At 41.2% G+C, this 15604-nt stretch overlaps 1 protein-coding gene across 5 annotated transcripts in view; it reads left to right on the forward strand.

Moving 5' to 3' along the window:
* Positions 1-15604, forward strand: part of tbc1d1 (TBC1 (tre-2/USP6, BUB2, cdc16) domain family, member 1) — a 49338-nt gene that overhangs the window by 11810 nt on the left and 21924 nt on the right. For 2 of the 5 annotated variants that reach the window (XM_054778650.1, XM_054778654.1), the window contains 12 exons: positions 2995-3600; positions 7508-7597; positions 7688-7792; positions 9017-9149; positions 9221-9312; positions 9601-9717; positions 9810-9932; positions 10026-10171; positions 10274-10540; positions 11130-11240; positions 11596-11709; positions 11847-11977. In XM_054778650.1, coding sequence (XP_054634625.1) covers positions 2995-3600; positions 7508-7597; positions 7688-7792; positions 9017-9149; positions 9221-9312; positions 9601-9717; positions 9810-9932; positions 10026-10171; positions 10274-10540; positions 11130-11240; positions 11596-11709; positions 11847-11977 — 2035 coding nt within the window. The remainder of the gene's footprint in view (positions 1-2994; positions 3601-7507; positions 7598-7687; positions 7793-9016; positions 9150-9220; positions 9313-9600; positions 9718-9809; positions 9933-10025; positions 10172-10273; positions 10541-11129; positions 11241-11595; positions 11710-11846; positions 11978-15604) is intronic. The other 3 variants (XM_054778651.1, XM_054778652.1, XM_054778653.1) reach the window with 3 other exon arrangements.

A 15604-nucleotide genomic window follows, 5' to 3' on the forward strand; every position in this document is an offset into this window, starting at 1 on the left:
TCATCAAAATGATCCTTTACACAATGAAAAGAGAATTTCACATGTTCTTGTAGCCATGTGACCATCTATTAGTGACATCAAATAAAGCATGGAATCCTTAAAAACTGGGGGAGTTGAAAGGGAGTTTTGCTTAAAGTAGAGCCCCAACGCTGGTCTGGCCAGGCCCAGGAGGCAGGCTAACAGCCACGGCTTTTTGGCTTACTAGCTCTAGGTGATGGCGCTGCAAGTGGCTGTGCATATTCGTTGTGTTTCCAGTATTCTTAACTTTTGTGAAACGGTTCTTGCATATAGCAAAGTCCTTCTCCAGCTTTGTTTCACCATCAGTCCTGTAAAACCTGAATTGCATCCACACTTTTGACTTGTAGGCTGCCGGTGCATCTTTCAACTTTTGCTCGTGCCCGCCATGTTCTCTCCTGTGTGTGTTTTACTTCGCCTGCCAACTTCCACCGACTTTCCCGCTGCTCCCGCGAGGCGGGCCCCTAGCGGACCGCCAAGGAATTGCACAAAAGGAACTAATAATGAGTGAGGCAGTTTATAGCGAACGTATGTAAATCAAAACTATCAGTACTTGGCGGGTGCATATCGATAATCGATCGGGAGATAAAATATTGCGATATATCGCCATATCAAGATATTGTCACACTCCTAGTTGTTAACAGTTGACACCAATAAAAACAAGCAGAAAGGAAACTTCAGTGTAAGACATGCTTTAGCTTAATGTCTCCTAACGTTTGATCAGAGCTATATCAGGACTGCTGTTGCTTTGAATAGAGACAGATAAACTTCCATGCCCAGACAAGGCACAGCAGGACCTGGCAAAAACCAGTCAGCAGCTGTAGGAGCTGCTCAGGTATTGCACATCGGTGACGTCACTCATGTGACTCAACCAAAACCACTTCCTCCATTCTGTTGGTGCGATGTTGCAAGGTCAGCCTGCACAGGCATGTGACGACCAAAGGTTTGTGTGCGACTGTTGTTATTGTCAATAATCTTGTGACATACATAGGACACATGAGGAATCAGATGAAGGTAAACAGCACCTGTGTGAGCCGCTCAGGCACCAGTTTCCTCCAGTTGCATGTGGTGTAGCTAGTAGGGGTGTGACGAGACAATACACAAGATTGGACCAACGAGACAAGATTTTAACATTATAAAATGTAAAAAAAATTAATGACAATATAGTGCAATCTAGTGGTGCAGCTAATTTATGACCATGTCTAATCTCCTTACATCTCCTATACTTCAGAACTACGACTAAATGGTTTGAATACGGTGCCGCTCTCAAGTCAGTAGCTCATTCATTAGCAGAAGCCAATCACGAGTTATGAGAGTGCTCTCGAGGAATTTGTCAAACCATCGGAAATCGCAGGAGGTCATTACTCTATATAACAGTCTGACTCACGGTGTCATCTTACAAAGAATTCTAAACCCATCACACAGCAAATAAAAACTAATAATAATAAATAATACTAACAATACAGGGTTTCCCCTAGCATTTTGTGAAGCTGTGGTGGTGGGCTGCATTGGACTGCCGCCGCTGTTGTTCCACTGCTGCGTCTGCAATTGTTTTTATTATGACAAATTTTTTTATGACCTAAATTATTTATTAACTTATTTAACGTTTTTCCACAACCAGCAGAACATGAGCCGACAATATTGCAAACTGTTAATTTAGTGGCAAATGGTTGCTCACTCACTTAAAGTGAGTGTTTAAAATATTGAGCCTCTTTTTGTTACCTGACCTATTTAGTCCAAAAGTACTATGTGAATATTAGTACAAACGTACATTTTGTACTGTTTGACACAAACCTAAATTTAATTTGATGCCTCTTTTGGAGTAAAACTAATAATACATGGGAAATGAATTGTTCAATAATATATTTTCTAGTTCAAAACAACACAGTTAACAAAATAAAATCATTTAAATGTTTTTATTATAGAAATGTGTCCTGTCAAGAGTATAAATTGAGAGTGCAGAGTTATGATAGCACAGGTGGATTTATCTTGCAGCATTATTAAATCTACTTTAACAAAAAGAAAGGAGAGGTGAGCTATTTTATTATTTTATTTGAATTTTTTTGACTACCTACATTTAATTGTAGTTTATTTACAAAGTGTAACTGAGGCAACTGAGGTCTGCAGTTCTTTGGATGTTGTAGTGGGGTCTTTTGTGACCTTGAATGAGCCGTTGCTGCGCTCTTGGGGTAATTTTGATTGGCCGGCCACGCCTGGGAAGGTTCACCACTGTTCCATGTTTTCGCCATTTGTGGAAAATGGCTCTCACTGTGGTTTGTTGGAGTCACAAAGCTTTAGAAATGGCTTTATAACCTTTTCCAGTCTGATAGACTTGTTATTAACACTTGTGTTTAACATGGGAAGGGGGGGCAAATCACTTTTTCACACAGGGCCATGTGGGTTTGGATTTTTTTCTCCCTTTTAATAATAAAAAGTGTCATTTTAAAACTGCGTTTTGTTTTCAGTTGTGTTTTCATTGACTAATATTAAAATTTGTTTGATCTCAAACATTTAAGTGTGACAAAAAAATAAGGAAGAGAGGTAGAGGGCAAACACTTTTTCACACCAGTGTGTGTGCATGTATATTTTTTCTTATTGGGAAAAAATAATTCGGTTGGAGTACCATTCTGTTTGATTTGGACCTTTTTGAAACAAATTGACACTAACTAAGGTTCCTCTTTATATTGTTATCACAAGAAGCTGCAATTTATATCGCAATATGAATTTTAGGCCATATCACTCATCCCTAAATTATATATTCATGCAAAGAAAATGTGTACAGGGCTGCCAATCATTGTGATTTTTGGAAATGTTCAGCACATTTGAAAAAGATTAATAACACGATGTGGTTTTCATTGTATCTTCTCAAGCTATAACAAAGTTTTAAAGTTGTGTCTTGAGAGTTTAAGTGGATGTGATCAAATTCAGACCATTGAGTTCACCTAACGTAAGTGTTTTGTGTTTGTTTTTTTTCCCCAGGTCCCTGAGATCATAAGTACACTCAGGCAGGCTGGTAAAAGCTCCGCTCGCAACGATGACATGCCCACCATTCCCAACAAAACTTCAGCAGACCCCGGAGGCACCAAGCCGTCTGAAGCTTGCCTCAATTTACCTTCCCTTCCCGCAGCAGGTTCTGTGGCGAACAACTCTGTCCTGTCCCCAACGACCTTTGCCAAAAAGTTTGAGGTGCTATTTTGCGGCCGTGTGAGTGTCGCTCACAAGAAGGCCCCGCCTGCACTAATTGACGAATGCATTGAAAAGTTTAGCCAGATAGCTCAGGGCTCAGGGACCACTAAAAGAGGGATTAACAGTAGTGGGGGGTTAGTTGGTGGGCTGAAGAGGGCATTAGCCTTCCAGTCCAATGGACTGGGTAGTGCCGCAGTAGGGAACGGTGCTGTCGGGAGCCCCACCAACGGGAAACGACCACTCCTGTTCAAACGAGATCCCAGCTTCCCCTCTCTGCAGGCCTTGGACGAGAATGGACTCTCACCAGAGATCTCTCATGCCAACACTACTGATACCAGCGCTCGTTCGCCTGGGGTGCAACCCACCAGCCTGCAGGAGAACAGGACCATGCTATTTACGGTAAGGTCCTAGTAAAATACTGTATTCATTACTTAGCTTTCGTAATAATGCAACATGATCAGTGTACTCCTGGTAAGTGTACCAGGAGGACCAGCCCGGCATTGCATCCGCCTGGTGCAGGGGTTGGCAGCTCTTTAGCTTCTTGCTGTGGCTCCCACGCCAAATTCTGTAATTTTTTTTTTCTTCAACACTGAACTACTGCTATGGAAGTTTGAGCAGAGCAAACATACTTTCTAGAAGTGGATGGTTTCTCCAAACACAACAACACCTGCTAGTGTTGTCTGCACATGAGATCGCAAGGGAGGGGAAGCTGTTCACAGATGGAGAATACATGAAAGAATCGTTCATAAAAATATCAGAGCATCTATTCTCTGAATTAAAAAAAATAAACAGGAAATGATTCAGAAAATGAAAGAAATGCCTCTTTCTCCAAAGACAGTCAATGACAGGACCAATAGAATGGCAACAAACCTCACTAGTAGGCAAATTGATGACATTAATTCAGTGTAAGCATATTCAATTGCCTGTGATGAGTCAAGTGACAAACAATATTGAGCACACAGCTCTGATATACAGATATGTGAACTCTGATGGGCTTTTATGTTATGTCTGTTAAGTTGTCTATGTATTGTTTTAATTTTACACAAATACAGGAACAACTTAATAAGGCCTACATAGTTCATTGTATAAATTATTTCAAAGTACGCCTACACATGCACTCTGCACTTCTGTTAGTGGAATTCTGTGTTGTAACAGGTACAATGTATTTTAAAAATAATATTAATAATAAAATAATAATAATCTTCATCCGCTTAATCGAGGTCTGGTTGCAGGGGTAGCAGCCTAAGCAGGCAAGTCTAGACTTCCCTCTCCCCGGCTACGTCGTCCAGCTCCTCCCGGCGGACCCTGTGGTGTTCCCAGGCCAGTTGAGAGACATAGTCTCTCCAACCTGTCCTGGGTCTTCCCCGAGGCCTCCGACCGATCAGCCGTGCTCTGAACACCTTCCTAGGGAGGCGTCCAGGAGGCATCCTAACCAGATGCCGACTCATCTGGCTCCTCTCAATGCAGAGGAGCAGCGGTTCTATTCTGAGTTTCTCGCGGATGACAGTGCTTGTCACTGAATCTGAGATTTAACTATCCGATGGATCCTCCTCTCTAGAACCCCTGAGTAATCTTTAGCAGGAAGGCTAAGGAGTGTGATCCCACAATAGTTAGAACACACCCTTGTTCTGGCAATCCAGAGGCACCGCCCCACATGTCCATACGATGGTGCAGAGTTGTGTCAACTCTGCAGAGTTGACACAGCATCCAGTGCCTTAATGAACTCCGAATGGATCTTATTCACCCCTGGGGCCCTGTCACTGAAGAGCTTTTTGACCACCTCAGCAAACTCAGCCACAGGGATAGGAGAGACCACATCGTGTCCCCAGCCACTGCTTTCTCATTGGAAGAGGTGTCGGTGGGATTGAGGAGGTCTTCAAAGTTTTCCTTCCACCAGTCCACAGCAGGTCAGCAACACACCATACCCACCATACACGGTGTTGACAGTGTACTGCTTGCCCCTCCTGAGAGACGGTGGATGGTGGTCTGGAATGTCTTTAAAGCTGTTCGGAAGTCGTTTTCCATGGTTTCCCAAAACTCCTCTGACGTTCGAGTTTTTGCCTTGGCGACTGCCAGAACTGCAAACCGTTTGGCCCGCTAGTCAGCTATCTCCGGTGTCCCATGGGCCAAAAACGCCCGATAGGACTCCTACTTTAGCTTGCCGGCATCCTTCACGCTGATGGCCACCAACGGGTTCTGGGATTACCATTACGACAGGCACCTACCACATTACGGCCACAGATCCGATCAGCTGCCTCCACAATGGCGGTACGAAACATGGCCCACTCGGACTCAGTGTCCACTGCCTCCCTCTGAACATGGTCGAAGCTCTCTTGGAGGTGGGAGCCAAAACTCCTTCTGAAGGGGGACTCTGCCAGATGTTCAACCGTGCAGCTGAGGACCGGACCACAAAGATTCCCACAGGTTAATACTTTTGAAAGTTTAAAAGGTGTGTAATGTTTTCCAGCTCCAGGCTATTTTTTTTTACTGGAAGAGGAGGCAAAATGGCTCTTTTGATGGTAAAGGTCGGCGACCCCTTGCCTAGTGGATACTCACTAGGCGAGCACCATTTACAGTATGTTGATTTTTGGTCTCTGAGTGTCTTCATGGCTAATTGCAGTGTCGTGGTTTACAGTGAGAGCCCCTAACTGACCGTCTTAAGCTCCTTTTTGGCTGTCTTTCCTTGGTAGCCGTTGGGAGTTATCTTCTCTTCCACCTGCTCCATTGAGGCCACGGGTCACAGTCTTATTTTGATATATTAGGATAGTACGTTAATCTAAACATGGGATAAAAGTGTGTTAAAGAAAATGTTATGCCATTTTTATTTCAGCGAGTTTTTTTTTTTTTTTAATATGAATTACCTTCATGTCCATATACAGTATCACAATTGGAACCAGTCGGAGGATGCCCAGTGAAATGCATTATGGTTTTCTCCTGAGCCGCTTGCTGCACATGAAGGTGTAGAAATTTGGCAAATTATGCACCGCTCCTGTGTTGCCTATGCTATTATTTTACAGATGCTATTATTAAATCAGTTCAATGCCCACTACCACTTTAGGATGTTTAGCCGAATCACCACCAAATTTGGTACAAACTTTATAGGGACTGACAAGCAAAAGTTTGTGGTTCAAAAACATGGACACCATCAAGCAAAACGTCTTTGCAGGGGCATGGCTAGGACTTCCATAATTTCTTGACATTTGTCTTCAGATTATAAAACATTCAGGCTATCTGTATTACATGTATGCAAGCATGTCTTCCAAAGCATTTTGAGCAACACCCATAGAGGTGCCACAGATGTCATTTACAATACATCCATGTGACACAAACAGCCTCCCCTAGCATCTGATCATGAATCATTATTTTTAGTATATTTACATGGTACATTTAAAAAGATAATGCATGATAATGGTGTGATGCTCAGTCTGCATCAGTAAGTTTTTATACAGTCGACAAAAATGGGAAAGAACAACAAACGGCAAGCAGTGGCATGACTCAGCCTGAGCTAATGCTGACTGCTGCTGAACAAGAGCCAGGTCACAATCTCCCCGTTGACCTTTATTTGGCCTCAGTGAACCCCTGCTAGCTGGGCTTTTCCTGTTTATCGATCATGCAGGAAATGGTTAACACTGACTCAGGAAACCAGCAGAGCCCATTGCTGCCCACCTTCGCAGAGCGACGTAGCACTCACCCTGTTTGTAAGTCATCCTTCTCCAGGATGTAGACAGCAGACACAGTGACCTCACTGTGGTGATATCATCACCTAACATCTGCTCCTTTTTCTGTGTGTGTTCTGCGAGAATTGATGAGTTGCTTTTATGCTTATATAATAGATCTGAACAGTGAAGAGGGAAGTCCAAACAAGCTCCTTTACGGCAATGGAGGACTTGCAGACATGAGATCACTAGCTCATTACAAACCACTGAATGACCTCTTGAGGCTCAGCAGTGATAGTGACTCATGCTCTAATTATGTTTTGAATAGGGACATCCTTTGGAGTGGAACTATCTGAGCAGGGAAGAAATGAAACTCTGGCACTTAACACATTTGGTATTTTTTTTAAAGAAATGTTAAAAGATTATATTGGTCATGTAGTCATTCATCAGCGGTAGTGCAGTGCTCTGACTCACTTTTATGCTGCTATGTACTGTATTATCACTGCAGTTCACTTACTTTCAAATTGTCTATGTGGCCAGTGCTACTACCCCTCACATACATAATATACCTGGGGCGTTTCATTAAATGTATATTTTTGCTTTTTCCATGATCGGAATGCATACTCAATGTCTTAATCTTTTTGTTGTAGGTGGGGAGGTCACAGATCTTTTTGGTTAGTCCGGACACTAAGAAGGTTGCAATTGAGAAGAGTTTCCGTGAAATCTCTTTCTGCTCACAAGTAGGCACCTTTTGTTTTTTTCCATGCAAACATGTTATTTGATATAAAGACCTGTTCTGTACATTTACATACCTGGTAATCTCTTGCTAGGGTATTCGCCATGTGGACCACTTTGGCTTCATTTGCAGGGAGACAGTGGAAGGAGGAAGCTGCCACTTTGTTTGCTATATCTTTCAGTGTACGGATGAATCACTGGTGAGATGGGTGTTTTTCTACGGCACTCAAATGTGTTAAATCTGTATTTCCCACTGACTCATGTTGTGCTGAACAGAATGTTGGGTATATGCCAGTATTTCTAACAATACCTTGGATTACAAGGTTAAACACAATTGACCATGAACAAAACAACAAATAATTGTGTTTGTGAACATGTGATTGTGGACCCGACGGTGGTTTAGTGGTTAGCATGTTGGCCAACACAGTAACAGTCTGGAGATCGGGAAGACCTGGATTCGATTCTCCCCTGGGCATTTCTGTGTGGAGTTTGCATGTTCTCCCCGTTCGTGTGTGGGTTTTCTCCGGGTACTCCGGTTTCCTCCCACATTCCAAAAACATGCATGTTAGGTTAATTGGAGACTCTAAATTGTCCATAGGTATGAATGTGAGTGTGAATGGGTGTTTGTCTATATGTGCCCTGCGATTGGCTGGCGACCAGTCCAGGGTGTACCCCGCCTCTCGCCCAAAGTCAGCTGGGATAGGCTCCAGCATGCCCCCGCGACCCTAAAGAGGAGAAGCGGTATAGAAAATGGATGGATGGATGATTGTGTTGTGTGTTTAACTTAAAAACACCCATGACTTTCTCATTCTTTGTGTAACTTTTTTTCTGAGTTTGAATATACTGTTACCACCTATATGCAATGATATCAGTAGGTATGTCTGCACTATCTAGTAAGAATCAATGTGCAGAATCATAAGTTGTTGATAATGATCAGTTTTGATTTATTGTACTTCTTCTTGCTTCACTTTATCACTATCTTTCAAAAATATATTCATTAATTAATAATCGCTGTTTCATGGTCGACTACTGCCTGTTATTAGTCATTTAAGCAAATGTTGCATATTTTTGCCTAAATTCAGCATTTTAAATCATAAAAATGGCTATATGAACTAAAATATAAATAAGGCATTTGTTGCTAGTCGCTTTTGAGAAAATATGTCATCAAGAGGGATTGGAAAGTCACCAGATATAGCAAAAAATTCACCAAGTTGGCAACACTGTGGCATTTTTGAATTATCACAATAGCCACAATAATCCCTAATTCCATGTATGCATTTTTGAACAAGGCATTTTTTTCACTTTATGGCACAGAAACTGCAACTGTTTGTGCAAACGTGTCTGTATACCTCATAAAGGTGCTTACATTCATTTGTGGCAAAAAAAAAAAAAAAAAAAAAATTGAAAAATTGCTGTTGTCCTAGGTGGACGAGATCATGCTGACCTTGAAGCAGGCGTTTTCCATAGCAGCTGTGCAGCAGAATGCAAAAACCCAGACCCAACAGTGTGACAGCTGCCCCATGCTGCAGCTCCACAGGTTGTGTGAGAGAATAGAAGGTAAAATACAAACTGTGCTTTACCCTAACTGCGGGAGACTATATGTGGTTTCATTCTGGATTGCTACTTAGGTTTAAATGCATCTAAAACCAAGCTGGAGCTTCAGAGACACCTGGCTACTCTGGACAACCATGATCAAGCTGCAGTCTTTGAAAACACAATGGTGATGTATCTGCTGTGGAATTATAGTTTCATGATAGTAGTCACACGACTTCCTAGTCCTGTCTGTCAGTAGGGAAATATGCTCTGGCTGACATCTGCTGGTTATTTAGCTGTACTGCAACACAAACACTGCTGTGCATGGCTCTGCCACCCCAGAAATTATATCTGATATTATGCCTCATCAAAGCAGTGACATACAGTATAAGATACCTTTTAATTATTGAAATTAGACTGCTGCCATTGCTGCAAACTTCCATTGAAAGGAATGCTTGCGCTTGTTTGCTTGTAGAGGTCTCATGCTAAGACCGAGCAGGAAGAAAATGAGCTTATTGTGTCATCTTTGAGAAATTTGTATGAAGAGAGACAGAGGATCCATCAGCACACACTGCCTATGGACACTAAACAGGTAATTTGTGTATTTTATCTTCTCACATCTCACTTATGCTCTGTTGTTAGAAAGGATCTCATACACTGCTGTCTTTGTGTGTGTGGAAGTAGAATGAGGAGGCACCTTCTGCTCCTGTTGAAGTGCAGCAACAAAGTAGCAGTCGCCAGCGTCTGGAACAGTTCAAGAGTAGAGCCAAGCGCTCTTTAACTGAGTCCTTAGAGGGCATCTGGAAGGTAAATACTATAGTTATATTTTACATGTGGAAACAGCAGGTAGTCGTCGATTTTTGAAAACCTTCCATTGATTGTTGGCCTGTTTGCTGTCAGGGAAGCACCAAGGCCATCGCTCAGAGGGGCAACAGTGAAAGAAGCAATAGTGTTTCCTCCATCTCGTCTGTCATTGGCCAGGACCAGTCCCGCTTAGATGACCCCCTCCCTGCCCCTGCCCAGGTGCAACCCACCAGCCCACTAAGGTTAATACCTTGAAACAAAATGACCCTCATTCACAAACAGCCCACTGATGTTCCAATGGATTACTTTTATTCAAATACCCTTTTTCCTCCTTTTCGCTTCAGGTGCCACAACTCAACAGGAGATTTGAAGCGCCTTGACCCCTCGCCCTCTCCGTCTCCGTCCCCTGCCTCCTCGTCACTGGGTGACGGTCAGTCGCAGAGCTTTCGCAAACGTGCCAGCACCTTCAGCCATCCCTCTACTCCCACCTCAGCAGATCATTTACCAACGCGCACTTTAACCTACACGCCACAGCAGGACCCTGCCGCCGCTTCAAAGCCCAAGCTCTTACGACACTACTCTGTCAGCACTGACAGGCCACACCAGAGCAAGTAAGAAACACATAATTATTTTGTGTCATCTGGGTGACATGAAAGGAAAGGACATGGGATTATCAGTCCATCAACTGGGCGTAAAACAATCACGTGAAACTGCTTCAGCGATCACTCAAGTGAAACTTTTAGTTGAAATCACTACAGAAGCCTGTTGTCACTGGCTTTAAGGAGGTTTGGGTCACTGCTTTAAATGTTCCTCAGGTGACAACTACAACAAGGCATTTCATATGCTTTTTCACACTGACACAAGGACATTGAAGCCAGATCATGATCTTGAAATACACATGCTTCTATTAATATTATAGCGCCATTTATTAAATTAACTAACTGTCGTACTGTCCATATAATTTTCTAGCAGGCAAAAAGATAATCCGCAAAATTAATCCATAACCAAACATTAGTCAAGAAACAAATTATAGGTAGTGCTATAAGAAATTAAATGGAAGCACCCCAAATCACACAGTGTTGAATGGTCAAAGTATATTTTTCTTGACACCCCTGGTTCCCTTTTCAGTGGTCAACAGCTGTGCACTGTGCTTAACCTCCTCCTTGCTTTCTGCTTCTCCATATTTCCACTGCTTCTCAGACATATACCATCCGACACTGCCCTTCCTCCTGCTCCTAACTGCTTCTCATCTTCCTCTCCTCTGCTCCCTCCTTCCTCCCCTTCAACCGGAGCAAGGCTCAGTAAAAGACGGTAAGAATATTGCACCTGGTTTCACTTGCACTGCTGCATACAAGTATCAGCAGTGAATGCAAGTGAAATATGTATTTCTGTGTATGTAATTGTATGTAGCATTTTTCATTCTTCACCTGTTTTCCATGTATTTATGTGAGGCCCTGTTTAAACAAAGAAATGCAGGAGAGATGAAAAAGAACATGAGGTTCAAATCATCTTAAAACATTCCAAAATTGTCCTCATTTCCCAAAACATTGCACATTATTGTCAAGCATTCCACCACCTACAGTGTACTTTATTGCAGTGTGTCTCTGTGTGAATGGGGCCTGTGTCTCTCTTTTTCATCATCGTCCTCTCCGCCCTTTTACCTCAGTCCTCTGAGTGGACTTCGTGCTCGACTCCACTCCTCCTCCTCTGTTCCTAATTTTTTGAAATTTCAATTCCTGGCCCCTGTCCAAGAAAACGACTGCCCAGAAACAAAGATCAGGTACACGCACGATACAACAAATAACATACCTATGTCCGTGTCAAACATAGTAATACAATGGGATTTATGCTTCATAGAACCCCTCTTTTGCTGCATATGGATTGTCATGTTATACCTTTCTGTCAACTTGCTTTTAGTGATGTAGCAGCCCTCTACATATCAAGTGCAGAATGTGAAGTTGAGGAAAGCCCTCTGCGCCACCGCCATTCCTGGAGACAGCAGATATTCCTGCGAGTCGCTACACCTCAGAAAAACCCAGATATTAACGGTAAGAATACTGCCAACCCAATGAAGTTAGTATGTATGTATACACTCTAGTACACCTCCAACCCGGAGTATATTGGAGTGGATCATACTGTGAATCAGCTCTGGACAAGAAGTAAGAGCTGCTGTTTTTTTAAATACAAACAGATGAGCCTCATTTAAACAAACACAAGTAAAATGGCCATAATTCCAATGCATCATCTACATTGTTAAAACACACACTCTAGTTTCCCATCTAGACGATGATGCAGTAATAGCATCCTTCCACTTTGTGTCACTCTTTCATCTCACAATGGCGTTGCATATGTGGCTAGTGGAGAGGAAGGGAGTAAGTATGATGGTAGTGGTTTAGTTTATTTTGGCCATGTAAAACAATTTACAAATTACATCACATGTTTACACAATTCAACATGTCTAAAAACTGTTTTTCAGATATTACTGATAAGTTGTTCACTTCCTGCGTTTAACATGTAGCAGTTTACCAGTTTGTTTAATCTTGAATGAAAAGGCTGAAAATGTTCAATAGTACAGTTGTGGACAGCTTGTTCAGTAATATAAACAAAGAGATGAAAAGTAATTAGATGATAAAAATAATACAATGAATAGATGAGAAAAAATGGATAGTAAAGTAAATACATTGTAGATTAAATAAAATGGATTAAAAATAGACAGAATTTAGTGCAGTAATGAATCAGGGTGTCATGAGACACCCAATTTACAAGACGAGACGGTGCACTAGATTGGGTCCACAAGACGAGATGAGACCAGATTTTAACGTTGATTTTAAGAAAAGCACAATGAACAAAAAATATGGCTCGACAAACAAACTTTTTTTAAATTTAACTGGGTCACAAAACAATGCAGGTGAAATGTTTATTGTCCCACAAACTGACATTAAATGATTACACATTTTTGAGACCAAATAAACCACTAATGCTATGATAATATTAAATAGTAATAATAATAATCACAGTATATCATAATAATGCAGTATTTTCATATGTCATCTTTCACTCTGGAAAGTTGTGGAATTCCCCTTTGTGACATGTATTTTCTCATAGGCAGTTTGTACTGTCTAACGTTTGCAGCATTTCTTTTGCAATGTCTTTCTGTAAACGCACACAATTTTTGCGCTGTTCCATTTTTATTTATATTGCTGACCAGATGTCTCAGTGAGCGTTGATCTCAGCGCAGCATCTCGATCTGTATTTTTTTTCACAGATGGGAAAACTGGGTCAGGTTGATATGTTTGAGGTGGGCAATGTTCATTTTGTTAACTTTTATGTTGCTACCACTTTTGAATAAATTTAGCATACTGGCTTGTTCGTTTTGATGGGCTCACCTCGCTCATTATTAATATTCCCACATTTGAACTGTGGCTCTGGGAACGTGAGCTGTATTGCTCCTCAAAATGTTCATTTTGATTTATCGTGTGAATAATTAATTTACAGCCACGCCGGGCCAAAATAACAACAACCCTATTGTGAGCCCCCCAAGGGAACACACCCATAATTCGAAAAACTCCACACCTAAAACTTTGAACTGAAGAAGCCTTTTTGGGCAAAATGTGAAACATCTTCAACAAACAAGAGTCCAGTTGGCTCAATTCAACCTTTGCGGATAAATGAGCGTGTGACAGAGGAATTGTTGACAGATGATCTTGTTGGGTTTGTCACGCTGCCCCACCACCAGTATGAAAACCTGACAGTTATAAATTGACCCCCTTTGAGAGAAATATTCCACACATAGAAAAGGAAAACATAGATTTTGCACCAACAAAAATAAGTAAAGGCATCATTTTGGTATTTGTTCATTTTCAATCTGTCTTGAAACACAACATAAAGGTTTGACAGATCTGTTACCAGACCCCGTATTACCATCTAAATGTGCACATTTGGTCACTTCTGTGTACACAAGCTTGACGGTGGTCTCACTATGGCGGTGTCATCCTGCCTACTCCAATGACACTGATGTCTGGTGCCATAACAGTGTATGATAATACAGTGTAACTTCTCAACCCTGTATGTACACAGAGAATAAGTTTAGATTAAACTGAGATATTACACTCAGCCACAGTCGTTTACCTGTGATGGTATTGAGATGGCATATTATTCTGCTGTTTTTATAAAGTTGATGTAATGACTTTGTATCAACTGAATACCCTGCTACCTTGGTTTGGGTGTGTATTTATTTATGCTTGTGCATACATACATGAGATCATGGGTGTGTCGGTGTATTTGTGTGTTAGGGAGGGCGCGGTTTGTCTCAAGGTCATGTTGACAGTCCACATAGACAGCGCCAAAAGGAAAGCACCAACCTTGTTGACCCACTCTGCATGCTATGTGTGAGGACGCAGTTCTGTCTAATTTGGAGTGTTTACTTAGGGTTGTGCCCCTACTGCAGGACTGTGTGTTTTAGTTATTTAGCATCAATATGTAATTGTTTCATAATACCACTTTCAAAATCATGTTGCTTTTCAAGAGAGTAGCATCACTTGTCACAATGGTGACACCAGATCACATCCATTTATTCAGTACAGGTATTTTCAAAGTGTGAGACTTCAGAGGAGGTGCAGCATCTTGACAAAAAAGGAAGAAAAACATCTTTTTCAGGTTTCAGAAAACTTTATTTATCCCCAAGGAGCAATTCATTTGTAGGTTACCCGCCATACATTCATCCATCCATAATCACAACAGACTAATGACAAACAGTAAAATGAAGCAAGTCAGGAATATTAGTCATTGTCGTAAGATAATTTAAATAATACAAAATAAATAAGTAAAAAATATGTACAACAGATATAAACAACAATTATTTTTTAAAATGGGTTAAGTCTGAGTTTAGCAGCTTAAAAGCAGAAGGGATGAAAGACATTGAGTAACGACTAGTTTTGGTTCGTTGGTGTACAGATTTTAAAGCTAATATATACGTCATTGTGTAATTAATATATCACTGTATTGCTGAACAGATAATGCGTGACCATGTCAGTATGTGCATATGAGGTGCCATGTTGCCAGATGAGAAATGGCAAATTATTGTAACAGAAATTTAAAATGATCATATTCAGAAGACATTATTATTGTACATACGCAATTTGCTGTTGCTCAGGACCATCTCGACATTAAAACATTACCAGAGACCAAGTAAAGTATAGCTTTTAACACAGTTCTACCAGTTCTGCTGTACAAATAAATATATTTATTAAATAGAAATCTGCCCTGCTTAACTTAAAAGAGAATAAATTCAGTGTCCAGGTTGCAGGGGTCTCCAACTGTCATCACAATTAGAGCTGTCAGCTATTTGCGTTTTATTTATGACTGGCAACATTTATATTGTGCACTACTTTTTTTACCAAGCAAATCCCCACTCTAAAATCATTTTCTTTATACTATTTTGTGGCCAATTGTCATTATATAAAGGCATAAAGTCTGAGTTGAACAGTTCGAATTAAAAAAAACTACAAAATGTTGAAGCAAATATTCTTTGACCCTTTGTGAGGTACTCAAAATCACCTGGCGAGGTAGGAGACCTCTGTCATAGTATCACCATCATAAGGCTGGACACACAGTGTTTATATTCATTAAAAAACTACACACAAATAGTTGTCTTGACAACAAGAGAGCAAAATTGT

The sequence above is a fragment of the Dunckerocampus dactyliophorus genome, chromosome 6 (genome assembly GCF_027744805.1).
Source record: "Dunckerocampus dactyliophorus isolate RoL2022-P2 chromosome 6, RoL_Ddac_1.1, whole genome shotgun sequence".
NCBI lineage: Eukaryota > Metazoa > Chordata > Actinopteri > Syngnathiformes > Syngnathidae > Dunckerocampus > Dunckerocampus dactyliophorus.